Below are 22,905 nucleotides of genomic sequence, written 5' to 3'. Positions count from 1 at the left end.
TGATTGTCTCGCTTCCACAACTCTAAAAGTTCTTCCTCATATTCTCCCTGCATCTCTTGCCCAAAACCTTCAATCTGTGTCCCCTAGTCCTTGTACCATTAGTTATTGGGAACAGTTTTTCCTTGTCTAACTTACCTATGCCTGTCATAATCTTGTACATTTCTATTAAATCTCCCCTCAATCTCTTCTGTTGTAAGGAGAACAACCCTCAAGAGGAAAGAAAACAAATCTGCAATACTCACCAGCCAATCACATTTTGATTTTTTTTTTCCAAGTTAAGACTGCTTGCTCCCAGTCATAGGTGCAATAGTTTCTCTCCCCCTTGGTCTGCACATAACATCCAGTATTCCATACAAAAGTCAACTAACCACCCTTGGTGCATTCCTTAGTGCCTGTCTTCCATGTGACTTTGCCTGTCCTTCTGCTTGTACTCTGTGCTACATCATTGGCTGCAGCATGGCTGGCTGCTGACTTACAGTGGGGGAGACGGCAGATGGCCGTGTAATATGCCGCTGAGTAGCTCTGGGCCTGGAAGGCCCAGCATTGGACTGCACCATCCCAGCATGGGTGGCAGCAAACTGGGCTGGCTGGCTGACAAACAACAGCAGGAGTACTGTGTGAGGACATATACTGTCATCTTGAGAGAGGACACCAGGGTTTGTACTCCATGGCATCAATGTCACTCCCCTGGGGCTCCTCAGCAATTCTAGAAATATGTCGGAGGACAGATTGCTGAACTGCTGTGAGACCCTGCGAGCGCCTTTGCATGCTGATATCCATGATGGCAACAAGATGCACTTGCTTGACTCCAGTTTGAGCTTTGGTGGCTTTTGCTTGTGCTGCAATGGAAGCTGAGATATTGTCCTTCAGATGCTGCATCATGGTTGATCCACAAGTGCTGTCATGGAATTGGTCACTTCTTCCACATCAGAAAGGATGGGTTCCAAGCTCTGTGCAAAGGCCTATGCAAGGTTGATGCTGCACTCCTCCATGCTCCTTGACAATGACCATAAGCTTCCTGACAAGCCTGCCAATGCACCAAATATCTCAGTGTGCACGCCTATCAGCCATTTTCTGTATGCCAACCCATCGAAGTTCTCATCTGAGTCTTCTGCAGCAGAATTCATGGGCAATCTCACTCTCTGATGAGTTTGACACCTGCGCCACACTTTAACCCTTCCCTGCCTGCAGGTCTCACCACATGCAGATCCCGACTCTAAGCTATCCTCGAAAGTATGTGGCATGTCAGTATCTGAGTATGTGAGCGAGTACGTGAGCGAGTTCTTCATCAGTGTCTTTTTCCTCTTCCACTTCTTTCTCCTGCACCACTTCCTGGCCAGATGGCAGTTCTTGGATACCTAAAAGGAGAAAGGCACAAGGTTTGAAGTGGAGGGGGAATGTTTAAGGAAGAGGCACATGCGTAGATCATCTGCAGCTTGTAAATCGGAACAGATTGTGGGATTAGGAGCAAGTAGGATGTGAGAAGGAGGATTACACATGAGTATGCTGTCATTTTCAATGCTTTTAGGCCTGTGACTGGCCACGGCCTCAGTCATGGCTGCTCCGACCAGGATGAGCACCGTCTTCTCCATTGGGGTGAGGATGTGCAGTTGTGCCTGTCCCCATTGGTTAAGTGGTACTGTCTGTAGTTATGCACCACCTTATCCTGCAAGAGAGAGGGATGTGTGTCAGTCAGTGTGGTGTAATGTGCTTAGCTGATATGGCTGTCCTGGTTGAATAGCTGGCAATCAGTGCAAGCTGTGAGATGTGGGTATGAGGCTTGCAGCTGTCCAAAGTATGTGAGGGTGAAGTGAAGCTATGAATGTGAAATAAGAGCAGTGGTTGATAGAAATTCTTCGTAGTTAAGTGGAGGGGGTGGTGATGAATTGAACAGTGTGTGAAGATGCATATGACATGCTGTTTGCTCTATTTAACCATTTTTTGGTGTTCTTCTTGCTCGGACAGTCTTCCCCAGCTACTTTCAGCAGCTGCTGCAGCCAGAAGACACCTCCCCTTTAAGAGGTGAGACTGGCTTTAAGTAGTGCAGACTAGCTTAATGTGGTGCTAGCGTGCATGAACTTGGGCCCTTTGCTGAGTTGTGCCCAACTCTGGTCACACACCTGACCCAACACTTCATGCAGTGCCACAGGGGCTTCCCCATCGGCAATCATCAAAGGGCGAGTCCTCCTGCTTGTAAATTTGTGCAACTCATTGACCCTTTGACAGGGGTCCCTGCAAAGCAACCACCACTCCTGCATTGTTTTGAGCCTTGTTTACGATTCATTATGAAGAAGGCTCAGTCAAAGTGCAGACACTATTGAATTTGAAGCGATGAACTGGCTTTTGTCCCTTCTGTTAAAATGAAACTAATGTTGGTGAATCCTGTCATATGAAGATGTTGTTGGCTTTGCCACTGACTCAGCCACAAATTGGATCTGGCATCATGCATGCAAAGGTTGTTCTGAGTAAAAATCTGCAAAACTATTCAGTGTATTTTAAGAATACAGCCAATACTAAAAAGCTGCAAATAAGTAAATCAACAGCTCGGATTTTGTGGTCACGAGGAAAATTGTCACAAAGATCTAACCATCTCTGTGGCATGGATTTCCCTTTCCCAATGTCAGTTTCAGTCAAGGGGATCTCTAGGCATCCAGCAATAACGATGTCATCAACAACGATGTCATCAACAGGGTAAGCAGCCAATCACATTGAAGTATTCTCACAGAGAGCAAACAAGGAAGTAAAAAGCACTAAATTTTTCACTGTTAATTAAAATTTTACAGAGGGTGAAATAAATGATCAGGGCATACACATGGGCTTAAGATCAAAGCTGAAATATCAGGAACTTCAGAAAAACTAAAAAAAAATTGATTTTTAAAATAATGAACAAATATGACATTCCATAAACATAAAATTAGATTTTCAGAGCCAGCGAAGCTATTCAGCAGTAATTATGAACATAGTATGCCATTAAAAACCCAGTTACACATCATTCAATAAGGTGTAACTTTTACATGGTTTTTTCCAGTGAGACTAATAATATAAAAGGGCAAGTTTTCATCAATTCAGTGCTTTCTACTTGATTGCAGTTTGGCACCCTATCAGAGCACCCTATGAAGGAGTATAGAATCACTAATAACACTTCTGGGTTTCCATGTTTATCTATTAATGTGCAGACTCCAGAAGTCGCTGTCAGTCTCAGATACATAATGATGGTGAACACTGATAGTTTCACTGTCATTATTACCATAAAATCCAGACCATTATTTGCATCTACTATAAGGAAAATAGCATTTCAATTGATTTTAAATGTTTCATTTTCTCAAGATGCTTTTATTCAATGAAATTTAAGTTATTTACCTTGTCTTTTGAGGTGTGTGTTCACCATTCCTCCCATCCACATCCCCACACTCACCCCCCGAACATACAAGATTCCCTTATTGGAAGGAGGACAGGTAAGGTTGTGCACAGATCTCTGCAATTTAGAGCGATTTGGCCAAAAAGAGGACTTAAACCAATTTGGCAAGATCCCTTCCCCCTCACCTTTGTGTTTTGGAGTTGCTGCTCTCCATTGACAAGGCAATATGTAGAGAATGAGGAGTATGAATCTCTCACCTAGCACTCCAGTATGTTACACTACTAATTGACAATACGTTTATGTTTTTCATTGGCAACAGTTAGAAAAGCGGCTTGTGTAGATATGCTCAGAGAGAGCGCTGCTTATTGTAAGTCCTTGTTCTGAAATAAATCAGCATTATGACTTTATTTATGAGCTGAGGAAACCATTGTCATGAAGGAGGCAAACAAATGCCACATAAAGAACATTAAATAAATTGTAGCATCCCAAAAGGTACAACAGCATCCATTTTAGGAGAACTTGGTTTGTTCAGTTGTGCCTGATCATTGTTGTGTTCATGTCAAAAGATATTAAAAATCAGCTCACATTATAGATCATACTTTGCATAAATTATCTTCAAAATAGATTATTCATAGTTCTAAGGAGGAAATCTTCAATATATTGTTCTAAATTTTTGTGGCAGCTGTTAAAAACTCTCTTTGATAAATATAATAAATTCATTTCACAGAAGATTTAGCTTCAATCACACAATTCATGAAAAACACAACATGACATTTAAATAGTAAGTTGAATTGTTTTCCTGCAAATACTTCTCTGCCAAGTGTTTTAAAGTAGTTATCTGATCAGTGGTTCTGGACTATTTTGCAGATACTTACGTTCCACAAGAGAATTTCACAAGACAATGGTGTGACTGTTGTGCAGCCCTGACAACCTGGAGCTTCTATTGTCGCATTTTTTTAGAATGGTGAATTAATTTTTCCTGGAATACACCGAATGGAGTGATTACTAGCATGGTGCATCAGTCCTTCTGCAAATACACACTCAATCGTTCGCACCCATGCATGTGCCCAGCCTCCAGAGTGCTGACTGGAGAGGAAACCAAGTTTCTGATTGCAGAGAACATTGAATTGCTCTACAGCAGGCAAGGACCTGTGGGGCCTGCTGAAGCATGTTGTTCCCCAGCCTGTTACGCTGCCTTGCCGAGCCACCCTAACCCCACACAAGTGCACTCATAGATTTATTGGCTGGCAAACCTTTACGAGCTTCCTGTTATGTTAGTACTGCTGAGATCCGGAGATCATTGAGTATTTGCACTTTTTAATTTCCATTTCATATTTTAATGAATGTATCTGCCTTTAAATTGTATTCTTGACTTTGGTCCCTTCATACTGAAATAAAGAATTTTTATCACTTTCAGGAAAAAAACATAAAACTCTAAAGAAGTCACTAAATCACTAATTAGGGTATAAAGTTTTTTTTTATTTTACCAGCCAAGGACAACTATAATTACTATTGCAGGACAGTAGCTAACAGAGGACCTTCACATAGCTAACTACAGCTCCACTTTGTGCGTTCTCCGATATCAGAGTTCTCACCTGATTTGTGCCTTCCTCAGTCATACTGCTCAATCACAGCAGTATGGTGAGCTCTGAAGCCTGCCTGTTTGACATTGACTAGTTCAAATTACACATTTCAGAAAACATTGACTTCCTCTACAGCAGGAGCAAATTGTACATTCCAGACAAACTGTTGGGTGTGTCTTGTTCTCCAAGGGGACGAATTAAAAATCTGGCCCAACCCACTTGTTTTGCAAATAAATGCTGCCTACACCAAAATGCATTTATTTTCCCACCTAATGTTCTCCCATCCTGAAGTAATTCACTCATGCTGGCGTAAAATTGCATGGGTACCAACTCTGCCACCCCCTCCCCTGTGGTATAATGTAATATAGGGTTGTTACTGGGGAGAATATAAAAATACTCTATGAGTGTCATCACAGGAAGTGATGGAACAGAACTCGTACAGTACCTCGTGCAGAGTGTAAGTGAAAGCCATAGATGTCAGACATATGCAAATAAATTCCATCCCTGTAACTGTCAGTCTCTTAGATATTCTGTTCTAAGCCTTAATAGTATCAGAATATTATATAGTGGCAACGATAAACTGAAGAAAAAAATAGAAAAATCACTGCTTTTACCGGAGAACTTCGAGAAAGTAGCTGGACAGAACCAAGCAGAGGCGTGGCCGAAAATGGTCTGGAGGTTTGCTAGGTACCATACTGCATAGGGTCTCACACAGAAGCCAGACAAGAAGCAGGTCAGTACGTTATTATATGCCATGGGGGAGTATGCAGATGATATCCTCATTACACAATGCAAAAGTGTGGAGAAAGATATGTATGAAGAAGTCATTAAGGCACTGGAGTCTTAATTTAACGTAAGGAAAAACGTCATTGTCGAGCATGCCAAATTCAATGAGCATTCTCAGCAAAGAGGAGAGAGTATTGATTCATTTATCAATGACTTATATAAGCTTGCTGAAGATTACGAATATGACAGTTTATGGGAAGAGCTAATTAGAGGCAGGAGCGTGGTCGGAGTAGCAGATGACGCTCTCTCGGATCATCTGCAGTCGAGCGATGATCTTACACTAACCTAGGCGATTCAGTTAAGCAGGCAACAGAGGTTAGAAAATGTAACCGTGTTGTCGTTTGAAGAGACAGGGAGAGTCCGATCTCGAAAGTAACAAACTCCATTTAATACTTAAAGGAAACAAAAGCGAAAAATGGCAGTCAAAGACAGGAAAGGCAGGAAGAGCATCTAAAGGCAGCAGCATCTAATTGCAGTAGGTATGACCAGTGAGGCACCGGCAGGAAAATTGCCCAGCCAGAGAAGCAGAGTGTTTCTTATGTAAAAAAGGGGACACTTCCAATTGGTATGCCACAGCAAGAAACCAGGGCTGAAAAATATAAATGGGAAATCAAAGAAAATAAAGAAAACTGACAGGATGTACAACGTGTTGAATTACTGCTTCTAGGAGAAATCCATGAAGAAAATGAAGATTCCTGGATGGCAGAGATTCTTGTAGGAGGCAATCAGACAAGATTCAAACTGGACATTGGAGCAGCAGTTTCAGTACTGGCAGACATGGAACCATCGCTAAAGAGGATAAGCTTTAAATGCACAGGTAAACAACTGTATGGGCCTGGAGGCATTGAGTTGAAGGTAATAGGAGAGTTGAAATCAATTCTGAGTTCCCGGGGAAAAGAAATTCCTGAGGCATTATATATTATCAAGAATCAGAGTTGTTCACTCCTAAGAAAGGTTTGCATAGATCTACAGTTAATATGTAGAGTAGAAGAACTTAAAGGTATAGAGGAACAGCCAAGGAATTTTAGGGCTGAATTCCCTAAATTATTCAAAGGATTTGGAAAACAAAAAACAGCTGACCACATCACTTTGAGAAAGAATGCAGAAACATTGTGTTTAGATACATAGAGGAATGTCTGCATCCACTCCTAGAGAAAGTTAAGAAAGAAATCGAATTAATGACCAAACAGGGAGCCATTTCACCTGTTACAAAACCTACAGGATGGTGGTCAGGTATGGCTCCAGTGAAGAAACCAAATGTGTCCATTCGAATTTGTGTAGAACTCACACAACTGAATAAGGCAGTGGAGAGAGAAATATAAATGTCATCAATAGATGAGAATTTGGCAAAGCTAGGGAAAAGCACAATTTTCACCAAATTGGGCTCTAACAGTGGATTCCGGCAATTACCTTTGGATGAAGAATCTAAACTATTGACGACTTTTATAACACCATTTGGAAGATTCTGTTTTAACAGATTACCGTTCGGAATTACGTTAGTATGAGAAATTTTTCAAAGAACAATGCTGGGAATCCTGGAAAGATTCGATGGGATCATCTGTCACATGGACATGTTGATCCATAGTGCCAATCAGTATGAGCAGTATTGCAGAGATTGGAGAAAGCAGGTCGCACATGGAATGAAAAATGTGTCTTTTCACAACAAATGCTGAGATTTCTAGGACATGTTATTGATGGGTCAGGCATCAGAGCGGATCCTCAAAAAATGAAAGTCATAAAAAACTTTGAAGAGCCTAAAAATATTCAGAGTTGCAAAGGTTTATGGGCATAGTCAATCAGATGGGGAAGTTTCCATTAAATCTAGCCATGATAAATGAACCATTTGTTGTTACTACAGTTGTTAAAAAATGACAAGGCCTGGTGTTGAAGCGGAATCCAACAAAAATCTTTTGAAAAAAATCAAGAAGTTGTTTGTTTCTTCAGAAGTATTGGCACATTATGACCCAAAGTTACCAACCATCAGAGCAACGGACGCATCAGCACTGTGCTAGGTGCAGTCTTGTTTCAGGTGCAGAGAGATGGGAGACACAGACCTGTATATTTTGCATCTTATTCATTAAAAGAAACAGAGCAAAGTTATGCAGTCACAGAAAAGGAAGCTTTGGCAGCAACCTGGTCATGCAGGAAATTTTCTAACTATGTGCTAGGTCTTCAATTTAAGATTGAAACAGATCACAAACCGTTAGTTATTCTATTAAATACAAAAGAACTAGCAAAGTTACCTCCAAGAGTACAGAGGTTTGGATTAAGATTGATGAGATTCAACGCTAAAACTGAATATGTTCCAGGGAAACAGCAAATCACAGAAGATGCGTTATCACATATTTCATCAGCAGGACTGAAGAAGGTCACATTTTATTTCTTGATGAAGTAGAAGTGTTTGGTCTGACGACAGCTCAGAAATTGAATTAAATCAGGAATGCTCAAAAAGATGAAGTATGTGCAGCAATTAGAGAATATTGTTTGCATGGATGGCCAGTGTACATGCCACAGAATCCAGTGTTAAGGGCAATATTATGAACAAGGGGGTCATCTGAGCAATGTAGATGATTTATTGATCGACAATGAGAGATTAGTTAGCCAGAGGATACTAAGATTCAGATCTTGGAACGATTACTCCAAGGACATTTGGGAATAACAAAGTGCAGAGCCAGGGGAAGACAGTTAGTATGGTGGCCAGCTATGTCGAAAGAAATTGAAGAGATGATATCGAGGTGCGTCACGTGTGCTATCAATCGTCATGAGATGAAGGAACTACTCAATCAGAGCCTTGAGAGAAATCTTTGCTACACACGGGATTCCAGATATTGTGATATTTGACAATGGACCACAATTTGCAAATGAATGCTTCAGAGAGTTTACAGGAACATATGGCTTTATTTACATCACCAGTTTGCCGAAGTATCCTCAGGCTAATGGCAAAGAAGAGGGAGGTGTAAGGGCTGTGAAAGCGTTATTAAAAAAGAATGAAGATCTTCAATTAGCACTTCTAAGTTATCAATCGACACCACTTCAGAATGGTTTAGCTCCATACGAATGGTTGATGGGAAGAAGGTTGAAGACCCAACTTCCTACACTCCCAAGAACACTCAAACCACAAGTGAGTGCAGAAGACTTGGAAAAAGTGAGGGAGAGAGAGGTTAGAGAAAGATCTATTCAGAGAATTATGAGAGATGTCACAGAACATACAACCTGGAGAATCAGTTTGTGTTAGAGACCAGAGAAGGTATGGAGAAGTGATAGAACAATCACCATATCCATGATCATACATTGTCCAAACTGACTAAGGGATGATAAGAAGAAAATGAAGGTTGTTGGTGCTGATACTAAAGAAGCAGCAAATACACAATCATCTCAAGAGGTTGCTGAACCAACAATGCTGCAGTCAGCCACCAACTCAACTCAGAGAACCCAAGTGAAGAACTTGAGTTAGCAAATAGTTGCACTGAAGTACAAAAGAATAAAAAGGAGGATGACACCAAAATTGGTGGTATAGTGGACAGTGAAGAAGGTTACAACAGGATATAGATCAACTAGGAAAGTGGGCAAGGGAGTGGCAAATGGAATTTAATGCAGACAAGTGTGAAGTGATGCATTTTGGGAAGTTAAACCAGGGCAGGACATATACACTGAATGGCAGGGCCCGAGGGAGTGTTGTTGAGCAGAGAGACCTTGGGGTGCAAGTACATAGTTCCCTGAAAGTGGCAACACAGGTAGACAGGGTGGTGAAGAAGGCGTATGGCATGCTTGCCTTCATCGGCCAAGGCATTGAGTACAAGAGTTGGGATGACATGTTACAGTTGTACATAACGTTGATTAGGCCACATACTGTGTGCAGTTCTGGTCGCCGCACTACAGGAAAGATGTGATTAAGCTAGAGAAGGTGCAGAAAAGATTCACAAGGATGTTGCCTGGTTTGGAGGGCTTGAGTTATAAAGAGATTGGATAGGCTGGGTCTGTTTTCCCTGGAACGAAGGAGGCTGAGAGGGGACATGATAGAAGTATATAAAATTATGAGAGGCATAGATAGGGTAGATAGCCAGTGTTTGTTTCCCATGGTAGGGGAGACTAAAACTAGGGGGCATAGATTTAAGGTGAGAGGGAGGAGGTTTAAAGGGGATCAAAAGGGTAAATTTTTCACACAAAGAATAGTGGGTATCTGGAATGAGCTGCCTGAGGAGGTGGTGGAGGCAGGAACAGTAGCGACATTTAAGAGGCATCTGGACAGGTACTTGAATGAGAAAGGCATAGAGGGATATGGAATTAATGCAGGCAGGTGGGATTAGTATAGATAGGCATTATGGTCGTCATGGACGCGGTGGGCTGAAGGGCCTGTTTCTATGTTGTATGACTCTATGACTCTAGGAACTAGAAGACTCAAAACCTCAAACCCTTTTGAAAGAGAGAAGAATGCATTATGGCAGACTTGTAAAAATGCCACAGTGGTTAACAATCTGAGAAGAGAAGTCAGAGACTTGTGAGGAGATGTAGTATAATGTAATACAGGGTTGTTACTGGACAGAATATGTGAGTCTGTGAGTGTCATCACAGGAAGTGATGTAACTGAACTTGTACAGAACCTCGTGTAGATTGTAAGTGGAAGCCATAGATGTCAGATGTCTGTAAATAAACTCCTGTTCTCATGACCGTCAGTCTCTTAGATATTCTGTTCTAAGCCTTAATAGTATCAGAATATTACACACCCCAGCCTTAGTAACTCATACAAGTAGCTTTACTTCCTGTGTACAGCAAGGCACTGAAACCTAGGTTTTCTAATCACTGTCACTTCGTCACTGGTGTTCAACTATATATATTTAATGGCCTAATGTTGGTGTTGATATAGCACTGATCAGAAACCAGAATGTTTTTGGACTAAATGAGATGGGGGAGGGGGGGTGGCAAATCAAATTTATGTTCAACCCTCTCCACATCTGACATTCACCAAAGTTCATTAATAAATAATTCTTGTTTTCTTGTCTTTCTAATTGATTGATATATTCTATTCTACAGGGTTCAAGAACTCCAAAGTTCTTGTGAAAATTTAAACTTTAATAACTTTGGATGTACACATGGTAGAAGCAAACTGTAATATATCATATGAAAGCATAATTCATGAAATTTTAATGCAGCACAGTTCAAATTTCTAAGCTTAAACATAACCACCATCCTTTATGATGTATTGTTCAATCTAATTTTCCAACCTTTTCTTCTACTTTTGCCATTTTCAATCAGTTTCAGCGTCATTAACACAGCATTAACATTGACATTAAAGTAACTTTATGGATTATGCTTTCATATGTCATTTAAGTGTTAATAAAGTTTAAAATTGCACAAGGACTTTATAAACAGGCTGCATTAAAAAATATAAAACATATAAATCAATGTGTGTTCAATTCATTACAAACCATTGAAATCAGTAATAAACATACGCTTGTATTGTGTCCTTAACTTAAAAAAATAAATGACCCAAGGTAATTTAAAGAGGAGAATAAATAAATAAAAGGAACTGAGGAAAGGTGACTGAAAGTTTGGTCAACAAGATGAATTTCAAGATGATCATTAGATGTAGGGAAGAAAATGACGAGGTCGAGGAATTTATGAGCATAGCATTAAGGTTTGTGGTGGATGGTGGATGCAAGGAACATACAGTGTATATCAAAGGCCAGAATTGGAGGACTGAAAGATGTGAGCGGAGGAATAAGGCAGGAGATATTCCAAATATTGGGTAGGTGAGGCTATGGACACATTTGAAGATGAGGTTGGGAACATGGGGAGGGAAATAGAGGTTAGTCGGGAATGTGGTGGCAGGCTTCTACACCCGATATTCCTGCTATCCCATCCAAGCATGGGCATGACAGCACACAAAAATCTAGGTCATAGAGTTTCAAGGTGATAGAAGCACAGGTTAGGGTTTTGACAGTGGTGGTGATAAGGTTGGCACAGAACTGGGTGATGACGTAGATGAGAAAATAAAATGTTTTGGTGATGAATAAGGATTTTATATTGCCAGTCATTGATGTGATTGATAGACATATCATGTTGGCATATGAAAGATGATGGACACGCAGCAAACAATCACCTTTGCTGATGGCTGTGGAGGCCAATCCTTGAGAGGCAGATGCATGTGAAGTTGCCAAGTGATGCTGTGAGTTGTTGTTTTCGGCGTCAGCGCCTGTTCCCAAGCTGCTATAGCCAGTGTTCGTCATGGTAATGCACACCAGTCCACAGGATGTGTCGCCATTTTGCTCTTTCACCAGTTAGTGACTTCCAGGTGTGATAGTCACTGTTTAGGGCCTTTTATGTCACACTTGCAAGCATCCTTGAAGCAGAGCTTTGGGTGCCCCACTGATGGTCTGACCCTGGTTACCTCACCATACATGAGATCCTTAGATATGCAAACGTCTTCCGTCCTGCAGATGTGTCCGATCCACTGAAGCCACCCCTGTTTGATTAGTGCCAACACACTTGAGAGCTTTGCCTTTGAGAAGACTGCCACATTTGTGATTTTGTACTGCCAGGATATACCCATAATGCACCGCAGACAGTTGTAAGTTACCCATATTTCACAGCTATATGGCAAGGTGCTGAGAACACAGGCTTTATAAAGCATCATCTTGGTCCTAAGGGTCAGCTTGATGTTATCCCATGCATATTTCGCGAGTTGGCCAAAGGTGGTAGCTGTTTTCTTTATGTGTGTAACGAGCTCTGCATCAAGATTGTCTGTCACTGTGAACCCAAGGTAGCAGAATATCCTAACCACTTCCAGTGGGGTGTTATTTAGTGTGATCAGGGGCGAAGATGCAAACCTTGTTCCATGACCACGGTTTTCTTGACGCTTATAGTCAAGGAGAACAAGTTACAGGTGTGGGAGAGACAGTCCATGAATCTTTGTAGCTGAGTTTCCATGTGAATGACTAGCGCAGCATCATCTGCATAGAGGAGTTCTCTTATCAGGACGTGATGTGGTTTTCTCTTCGCTTTCAGCCTTGATAGATTGTAGAGCTTGCTGTCTGACCTTGTGTGCAGGTAGAATCCTTCCATATCTGCAGGGAAGGTGTAGTCAGGAGCATGGAGAAGAAGATGTCAAGCAGAGTGAGAGCTAGGACACAACCCTGTTTCACTCCATTCTTCACTCTGAAACTGTCAGAAGTGGAGCCATAAAACTGTACAGTGCAATGCATGTTGTCATGGAAGGAGTGGATGAGCCTGAGGAGATAATTTTCCCTTGGAGACCCCCACTCTGCTAATAGTGTCAAATGCCTTGATGAGATCTACGAAAGTAAGGTAAAGGAATAGACGTTGTTCTCTACACTTCTCTTGTAGCTGGCGTATGGAAAAAATCATGTCCACGGTAGATCTGCCAGCACAGAAATCACACTGCGCTTCCAGGCACAGTCGGTCTGCAAGTAGATGGAGTTTTTAAAGTATGACCCTAGCAAAGGCCTTCCCTGTGACGCTAAGGAGTGAGATGCCCCTGTAGTTGTTGCAGTCTCCTCTGTCACCTTTGTTTTTGTATACTGTGAGGATTTTGGCATCATGCATCTCCTGTGGAACAGAACATAATTTCCAGCAGAGAAGGAGAAGTTTATAAAGGTGTGGCAATAGATGGGACTTTCTGTGCTTGAGCAGTCCGGCTGGCATTCAGTCCTTGCTGGGTGCCCTTCTGTTCATGAGGTGGTCTATGGCCTTCTTGAGCTCCAGTGATGAGGGTTCTTCATCTAACTCATCCATGACAGGAAATTGCAGGAGAGCATCGAATGCAGACTGGGAGATGTCCGACTTATAGGAGTACAGCTCATAATAGTGCAGTTAGTCCAGTGGGACATCTGGTTACTTCTGTTGGTGAGTGCTTCACCATCTGCTGACTTCAGGGGGAAACTTTGGTGATGGCAGGGCCAAGCGCCCTCTTGATCCCTTCGTACATAGCTCGTAGATTTCCTTTTGTCACATGCAGTTTGGATTTCCTGACATGTTGATCCAGTGTTTGTTTCTCTCTGTCTTTTGCATGGCTGTCTTGGCTACTTTCAGGCTGGTGTCCAGAGGAAGGACGAAGCCATTACATCTGGGGCCTATTTGGTTGCAGGAGTTGACGGAAGGTGCTAACTTGAGGGAAACACCAACTACCTAATGGGACACCACTCCAGATTTTGTCAGGTTTACTCCCTTAGCCTTTGATGTTGTTGTTAATGTTGAAGGCACCAACCGGCAGGGCCCAGATCGGCACAAACTTAAGTGTGATCTTGTCCTCCAGGTGTGGGAAGGGAGCAGCACCAAGTTGCCACCTCCATTTCCTGAATCCTCCGGTCAGGTCCTTGCACTTCTCCCGCACTCTCTGTCTCTTATCCTTCACCGTTGCTGGTGTCTCCACCATAGATATACCACCCTATCTGTTTTTTATGTGTCATTAATTAAAGTCTGTTATCTCTTGTACTTTTGTATTACATGATTGCTAAGTATTAATAAATTTTAGTTTTAACTACGGTGCCCCCTAACCTCCACAAGTGCTTGTCACCATTACTTCTGAAGCCTCCAGTTAAATAGTTATCAACGACTGCGTCAGAAAAACATTATTGTGAGGTTTGCGATCTTGTTGGAAAACCAACTGAATCATTACCATTTGTGACAACATTTAATGAATAACATTTAGTGTCAAGCTAGGCCCCCACCTGCCAAGAGGCACATGAATTTTGTCATGATCATTGATTTTAAACTGTTACTGGGGTGAAGAAAGAACGTGTTAAACAGATGTGGCTGAAAAGATATTTGCATATTAACAGATAGCGTTTGGAAGGACAAAGCAGCCATTCCCTGACACATTCAACCCACAATGGCCTTTTGATGACCAGACATTGAAGGTGGGGGAAGCTTGCAGTCTATTTTATTTATTTTTAATTTAGAGATACAGCACTGAAACAGGCCCTTCGGCCCACCGAGTCTGTGCCAACCAACAACCACCCATTTATACTAATCCTACATTAATCCCATATTCCCTACAACATCCCCACAATTCTCCTAACACCTACCTACACTAGGGGCAATTTACAATGGCCAATTTACCTATCAACCTGCAAGTCTTTGGCTGTGGGAGGAAACCGGAGCACCCGGCAGAAACGCACACGGTCACAGGGAGAACTTGCAAACTCCGCACAGGCAGTACCCAGAAATGAACACGGGTCGCTGGAGCTGTGAGGCTGCGGTGCTAACCACTGCGTCACCCAGGTTGACTGCTATGATGGCCAAATACACAAATGGACATGGTCAAACCATCTAGTCACATGACTAACCAGCTGGGCAACCTGAGTTTTTGAATTTGTACAAACAATTTGGGCAGAAAGCAGAATGCTCCTGGACAGAGACGATCTCTCCTGGCTGGCTCGCTACAGCCTCTCCTGTCTGCCTGCTCCCATCTCTTTCTCACAAGCCTCTGAATCCACTGAAGACACATGAATCCTAAGAGAGAAAGATCTCCTACAGTGAATAAGGTTTAAGAAGAATATTGGGCCCCAACTAAAAGCAAGATCTACCTACAATCAAGGACTCTACAGTGAGCTCGAAGACCCAGAACAAAAACTCTTCAGATATTGCCTCAAACTTTTCTACTTTATTTTTCTGCTCTTTTCTGTCTCTATTGCATGTGTGTATCGCGTATGCATGCCAGCGTGGGCATGTCGTGTGTCCGTAGGCGTTACCCAAATTAGAGTTTGTGTTTAAGTTTAATAAAATTTCACCTTTCTTCTTTAAAACTAAGAAAGCCTGTTTGTGCTGGTTTCTTTACCTGATAATTGGAAAGCGGTAAACAAGGATTTACCAAGGGGGAGCTAAAAACAGTGTGTTTAAAATTATGCCCTGTTACATTAAGACAGATGAAGGCTTAAAGGGAGCCCTAGACCTCCTTATCACCTCGTCATAACAGTTTTTGTCACAAAACTTGGTCTCTCACTGCTAGGCTGTCACCATCTCTTTGTGAATATGATATAAAAATTGAGCATTTATGCTGCTGTGGCTCAGTAACTGCAATCAAGCTGAGGACCTCTCCATTCTTGGCCTTAGAAAATGAACCTAATCACATGTCAATTGGTTCAGTTGTAATTTCCAATGCTTTTCACAGCCAGTATTATAAACCTTTAAAAAATGTTCTTAGACACCAATTTTTGACAGCTTTCACAATTGTACTTTGATAGTTCCAATTTGTTTTTGAGGCAATCACACGAGACTTTTCTGAAGATAAATGTGTTGATTGACCTGGACTATTCCCCAGGATCTGATCGATAAATAAAGGATCATTACATTTCTATTTGGTGCAGTGTTTACCAAAGCACAGCTCTGCATAATATGGATCAGAATCAGAAATCATTTCCTTGTTAGAAACTTTTCAAAACACTCTTCTACTACAACTTCTCATTTAAATCATGAAACATGGAAGTACCTTTATAGCATGATTTGATATCACCAAGTCTTTGTGCATCTGCTCGCCTGATCCACAAACTACCACTAGAAACCTTTACTGAATCTCCCTAACAAACTTTTCAAAGCTATTTAGTACATATTGGTTAAAGGACATCAGTGTACCTGTAAAGTGGTTTCCTGTCATTGTAAATAGAGGTACGCACTGGCAACCTGACATATTGCGTCACCGACATGCTCCAAATGCTTAGAATTGATTTAAAAATTAACATAACATTTAAAAAAATGCAGTTTTGAGATTTTCTAACCACTGAATATGAATGGATGATAAATATAAAGCTATGTTTCAATAGTTTGTACTGCAACTGATACTAGATATTCTGAATTTTGCCCATTTGCCATTATGGTAGGTTGAAGAGACACTTCCAGTAAACATTGTTTCAGGAACGGAACAAATGACTTAACACTGCAGAAGTCCAAATAAAATCACAAACGCACTTCACTATCACAAGATGAGGATGGATTTAAAATAATCCAAAACAAATTGTCTGGTCCTGGGTTATACTTTCCTCTGTGCGACACAACAATTTTTGTGGCCACAATGAATTGTGTGACACTACTTTGGCAGAAAGCATTTAAGTCTATGGGCTAGAAATTTGGTCGTGTATTATTGCCTCGAATGGCACTATGGATTCTGCCGCTGCTTCCAGGGATGCAATGCACAATCTGCTGCTTTCTGTGTGGCTCACGTGGCATTTGATATGGTCACATGGTGAGGGGTGTGGGCGGTTCCCACTGTTCAACTCCCACCTGACCGCAGCAAGTGTTTTTGTCATTAGGGTTTAACCCTTTTGTTTGTTTAATTGTCAAATAAACACATAACAACAGGTTTTCTTGTAGGTTTGAAACAGGAGATTAATTATTTATTCAGCAATATGCCTTATCCTGAAATTGTTGCAACCGCACCCATTAATGCATTCACTCGCACACACACAAAGAAGAGACAGAGAGGAAAAGGGGTAAGTGGTTTGAAGTGAGGTAGGGTTTCAGGGTTCACGGTAAAGCTGTTGAATTTTCTCAGAGGTCAATTTCTCTTTAGTTGCAGGCCTGGGGTGTTTGTAGATTTGTCTTTTGGTTGAAAGTTCAGTTTGAAGACAGGGGATCACTTCCAGGTCTCTGCTGCTCAAATTGAAATGTAGAATTCACAGGAGGGCACCTTCCTTTCGCTTTACTGGATATTCTCCCAGCTCTCAACTGGACTAGCTTTGCTGGTGCTTTTTCCTGGGTCTCTCTCTCTCTCTCTCTCCACAGAGCTAACTTTTACATTAAAAGCCTCTTACATCTTACTTCTTTTGGGAGACACGGATCTTCCTTCTTTGGTGACTGACGATAGCCCAGGATGTGGCTACTTACCTCCTTCTGTGTTTCAGAAGAACACATTCAATTCAAAAATGTCTCTTGATGGGTTCAGGATGGTTGTATTGACACCTCTTAGCTTGGGAATGTATTCTTCTGTCCTTGTCAGACAGTAAACAGGTTGAATATACAAGGTCAGGTCTTTTGACCTTCGGTGGCGATTTTGGAGCATATTGTCCACTTTTTTTAAAAAGGCAAATCCAATTTTTATAACACTTCAGGTTGAGTTCTTGTATTATCAGTTGTTGACTTTACATGAGCGTAGCACATTGCAGCAGCAGAAAGGCTCACACAGGTACATACCCTGTGTCTGCCAGCAGGCTTTAAATTGATGCTATTCTGCTGTCCTACAAATAGCTGATTAATGTGATGCCAGGATTCCCAATCTGGGCCACACAGGTACTGTGTGTGTATTCATTCATCACTTTTCAAAGATCCGGTGATAAGCTCCAAGATGGGCACTGCATTAGCATTGTTTAAAAGGTCAGACATCCAAATTGGAGATAAGCTCATTTTTCACAAATTTTTTTATTGCAAAGTGTCTGGAATACTCTGCAGTATTTCTGGAGGTCTTTTGAATTGAGCTCCTGGATTTGCCAGAGCATGTTGCCACATCCTCATAAGGAAGGCAGAGGAGTAGATGATCAGTCCGCACAAAGGCTGCAAAAAGTAGAGGGCAGCAGTGGTAGTACCTCTGGGTCTGTAGGATGACAGGAAGATGGAGCAGAGTCTGCAGAGAGGGCAATGCCTTCTGCCAAGTTGGAGCTGGACACCTCCATGCTCCTTGACAGTGACTGGAGCTGTCTGTCAGGCCAGTCAATGCATACAGAATCTCAGTGTGCATGCCCGTCAGCACTCTCCTACATGTCTCCCCATCAAGGTCCTCATCTGAGTACTCTGCAGCAGAACTTATATACTACCTCGCCCTTGTGAGTTGGCAAGTGGGTGAAAATTGATAGGAAAGACTGGCTATGCTTAGAGGGAAGGCCTACTGGACCACATGGTTTCCAAACAATGCTGCTTGGCCCTCCTGCTGAGTGCAGAGTCCATAGGCAGTGTTTAGGAGAGGAGAGCTCTGCTGGACTCATTCATCCCAATGCTACAATCATTCAGATGAGGTGGGTACACCAAATTCGTGCATTGTCCACCTTGATCTGAACAGGCATGGGCAAGTCGTGAATTGCAGCCACGTACCCAAAAAAAAGGGCTATCCAATTTCTAGCTTAATGGCCCTCATTTAGTTAATTACAAAACTGGGACTGTAAATCTGAACAAAGCAAACTACATAAGTATGAGGGGCAAGTTGGCTAAGGTACATTCGGAAACTAGATTAAAAGCTATGACTCTAGATAAGCAATGGACAACATTAAACGATGATTCATGGTAAATGGTTGTTTTTCAGACTGGAGGATGGCAGACAGTGGTGTTCCCCAAGGGTCAGTGCTGGGACCACTGCTTTTTTTGCGATATATAAATGACTTGGATCTTGGAATACAGAATAGAATATCGAAATTTGCTGATGACAACAAAATTGGAGGTGTGGCACACTGAAGATGATATGAACTGTCTGTAACAGGACATAGATAGGCTAGCAGAATGGGCAGAGAGGTGGAAGATGGAATTTAATATTGACAAGTGTGAGGTGATGCATTTTGGCAGAAGGAATAGGGAGAGGCATTATATAAATGTAATGGCACAGGTCTAAAGAGTGTGCAGGAACAGAGGGACCTGGGGGGCATGTGCACTGATCTTTAAAGGTGGCAGGACATATTGAGACAGTGGTTAGTAAGCATATGGGATCTTGGGCTTCATAAATAGAGGAATTGAATACAAACGCAGGGAAGTTATGCTGAACCTTTATAAAGCTCTGGTTAGGCCCCAACTGGAGTAGTGCGTCCAGTTCTGGTCACCACACTTTAACAAGGATGTGAGGATCCTTGAGAGGGTGCAGAGGAGATTTACCAGAATGAAAGAAGTGATGGGGGATCTTAGTTACTAGGTTAAGTTGGGAAAGCTGTGTTTGTTCTCCTGAGAACAAAGGAGATTGTGGGGAGATTTAATCGAAGTGTACAAGTTTATGACAGGCTTGGATAAGTTAGATAAGGAAAAACTGTTCCCATTAACTAATGGTACAAGGACTAGGCGAAACAGATTGAAGGTTTTGGACAAAAGATGCAGGGGGAATATGAGGAAGAATGTTTATATGCAGTGGGTGGTAATAACCTGGAACTTGCTGCCCACAAGTGTGATGGAAGCAGAGACAATCAATGACTTCAAACAGAATTGGATGACCACTTGAAGGGAATAAACTTGCAGGAATACAGGGATCAAACGCAGGACTGGGACTGACTGGATTGTTCTGTGGAGAACGGGCATGGACTTGATGGGCCGAATGGCCTCCTTTTGTGCCATTAATGACTCTATGACTCTACTCTATGACTCTGACCTATATTGTCCAGCAATGGCTTAAGTTCAACATTTTCATTTTTGTGTTTAAAATGTCTCAATGACCTGCCCCTCCCTACCTCTGTAACCCCCCTGCAGCTCTATAATCCATGTGAACTCTGCGTTACTTTCACTTTGGCTTCTTGCACAGCCCTGATTTTCATCACTCCACCATTGGTGGTCGTGCCTTCAGCAGTACAGGCCCTAGGCTCTGGAATTCCCTCCATTATTCTCTGCCTCTCTACCTCTCCTCCTTAATGACACTCATGAAAACCTACTTCTTAGACCAGGGGCCAGCCACACGCAGCTCTGAAGCTGCATGTGGCTCCTTGACGTCTCATTTGCGGCCCCCCAACCTTTATCTTCTGGTTCTAATTTTCACGAAAATAATCTAGAATATTAAGTCGAGAGAGTGTCAACTCAAAGAACTAGAAAGTAACACAATTTTCTTATTGGGTTATTTTATCAATATAAAGTTTAGATCTTATGCTGTTGGGCTTAAACATAGCATTATTGGGTAATTGTCGTCTTCAAAAAATAAATTTAGTTTTTTGGAATGCCCTTAAGGATGCAGGCTTGGAGTTGACAGTTTATCTCATTATTCAATACATAGTTTGTTGAAAAATGTAGCATTCATAATTAGGTAATGCTAGAATTCACTAGATTTTAAACAATATTATGGGAAATTATAGGCCGGTGAGCCTTACGTCAGTGGTAGGGAAATTATTAGAGAGGATTCTTCTGGATAGGATTTACGCCAACTTGGAAACAAATGGACTCATTAGCAAGAGGTAGCATGGTTTTGTGAAGGGGAGGTTGTGTCTCACTAATTTGATTGAGTTTTTTGAGGAAGTGACAAAGATGATTGATGAAGGAAGGGCAGTGGATGTTATCTATATGGACTTCAGTAAAGCCTTTGACAAGGTCCCTCATGGCAGACTGGTGCAAAAGGGTGAAGTCACACGGGATCAGAGGGGAGCTGGCAAGATGGATACAGAACTGGCTCGGTCATAGAAGACAGAGGGTAGCAGTGAAAGGGTGCTTTTCTGAATGGAGGGATGTGACTAGTGGTGTTCCGCAGGGATCAGTGCTGGGACCTTTGCTGTTTGTAGTATATATAAATGATTTGGAGGAAAATGTAGCTGGTCTGATTAGTAAGTTTGCGGACGACACAATGGTTGGTGGAGTTGCGGACAGTGATGAGGATTGTCAAAGGATACAGCAGGATATAGATCGGTTGGAGACTTGGGCGGAGAAATGGCAGATGGAGTTTAATCCGGACAAATATGAGGTAATGCATTTTGGAAGGTCTAATGCAGGTGGGAAGTATACAGTAAATGGCAGAACCCTTAGGAGTATTGACAGGCAGAGAGATCTGGGCGTACAGGTCCACAGGTCATTGAAAGTGGCAACGCAGGTGGATAAGGTAGTCAAGAAGGCATATGGCATGCTTGCCTTCATCGGTCGGGGCATAGAGTATAAAAATTGGCAAGTCATGCTGCAGCTGTACAGAACTTTAGTTAGGCCACACTTAGAATATTTTGTGCAATTCTGGTCGCCACACTACCAGAAGGACGTGGAGGCTTTGGAGAGGGTACAGAGGAGGTTTACCAGGATGTTGCCTGGTCTGGAGGGCATTAGCTATGAGGAGAGGTTGGATAAACTCGGATTGTTTTCACTGGAACGACGGAGGTGGAGGGGCGACATGGTAGAGGTTTACAAAGTTATAAGCGGCATGGACAGAGTGGATAGTCAGAAGCTTTTTCCCAGGGTGGAAGAGTCAGTTACTAGGGGACATAGGTTTAAGATGAGAGGGGCAAAGTTTAGAGGGGATGTGCGAGGCAAGTTCTTTACACAGAGGGTGGTGAGTGCCTGGAACTTGTTTCCGGGGGAGGTGGTGGAAGCAGGTACCATAGAGACGTTTAAGAGGCATCTTGACAAATACATGAATAGGATGGGAATAGAGGGATACAGACCCCGGAAGTGCAGAAGGTTTTAGTTTAGGCAGGCGTCAAGTTCGAGCGCAGGCTTGGAGGGCCGAATGGCCTGTTCCTGTGCTGTACTGTTCTTTGTTCTTTGTTCTTTGAAATATAGCTGTTGGCAATTGTTTACACTTGTTAACCAAATAAGAGCAATGTTTTTATTATGGAAATCAAAGGTTAATAATTATGATAAATTTCCCAGTTTCAAGTGATTTTCTTAATGAAAAATTGCAGTGCGCTTGAAATAAATCTGTTGGGTCATATATATGTACAATGGTGATAAGTAAGTCTTGGGTTCAAGGATCAGGTTTTATAGTTGCGACATTAAAATTTCTAATATAGCTGAAAGCAATAAATTATTCTGAATGTGCTATTATTTTTGTATCATGAAAATCTATGGGCTGGAAAATTGTCTTTGCTCTGAACATTTTAAGCAAAAATCCTGTTTTAAAGATGACTTATAAATTTAAAATAAAAAAGCATAATTTCATTTATTCCAAAGTCTATTATAAAAACACAAAGGCAAAAAGAATCTTTCACTTTTATAATTAAACTTGTTATTGATGTTTTATTCTGAGTAGAAATTGGTATTTTGCTAATTTAAATTTTTTTTTGTCTTGTGGCTCTGAACAGTTTGTATTTTAGGCAAATTTCTTTATAAAGGCTCTTCAGGCTAAAAGATGTTGCTGACTCTTGTCTTAGGCCAAGACTTAGATCATCTGTCCTAATATCTCCTTACATGGCTTGATGACAAATTTTGTCTGATAACTTCTTGTGAAATGCCTTGGGATATTTTACTACATTAAAGATGCTATTTAAATGCAAATTGTTGTTGAAACAGCACAGAAGATATTTGGACATGATTGGTTGGCAAACTTCCATCTGCGAAAGATGATGGACACGCAACAGA

General features: G+C 41.7%; 1 protein-coding gene across 1 annotated transcript in view; it reads left to right on the top strand.

Annotated features, from left to right (window-relative positions):
• Positions 1-1,773: 1,773 nt before the first annotated feature.
• The window catches only part of LOC137372404 (parathyroid hormone 2 receptor-like), a 131,307-nt gene continuing 110,175 nt past the window's right edge, over positions 1,774-22,905 (top strand). Inside the window, exons 1-3 of the mRNA XM_068036291.1 lie at positions 1,774-1,795; positions 1,966-2,022; positions 6,395-6,582. Of these exons, the coding sequence (XP_067892392.1) occupies positions 1,774-1,795; positions 1,966-2,022; positions 6,395-6,582 (267 nt within the window). The remainder of the gene's footprint in view (positions 1,796-1,965; positions 2,023-6,394; positions 6,583-22,905) is intronic.

Source organism: Heterodontus francisci, chromosome 7, assembly GCF_036365525.1.
Source record: "Heterodontus francisci isolate sHetFra1 chromosome 7, sHetFra1.hap1, whole genome shotgun sequence".
Taxonomy (NCBI): Eukaryota; Metazoa; Chordata; class Chondrichthyes; order Heterodontiformes; family Heterodontidae; genus Heterodontus; species Heterodontus francisci.
The sequence above is the reverse complement of the archived record's forward strand: the minus strand, read 5'-3'. Positions and strand labels throughout refer to the sequence as shown.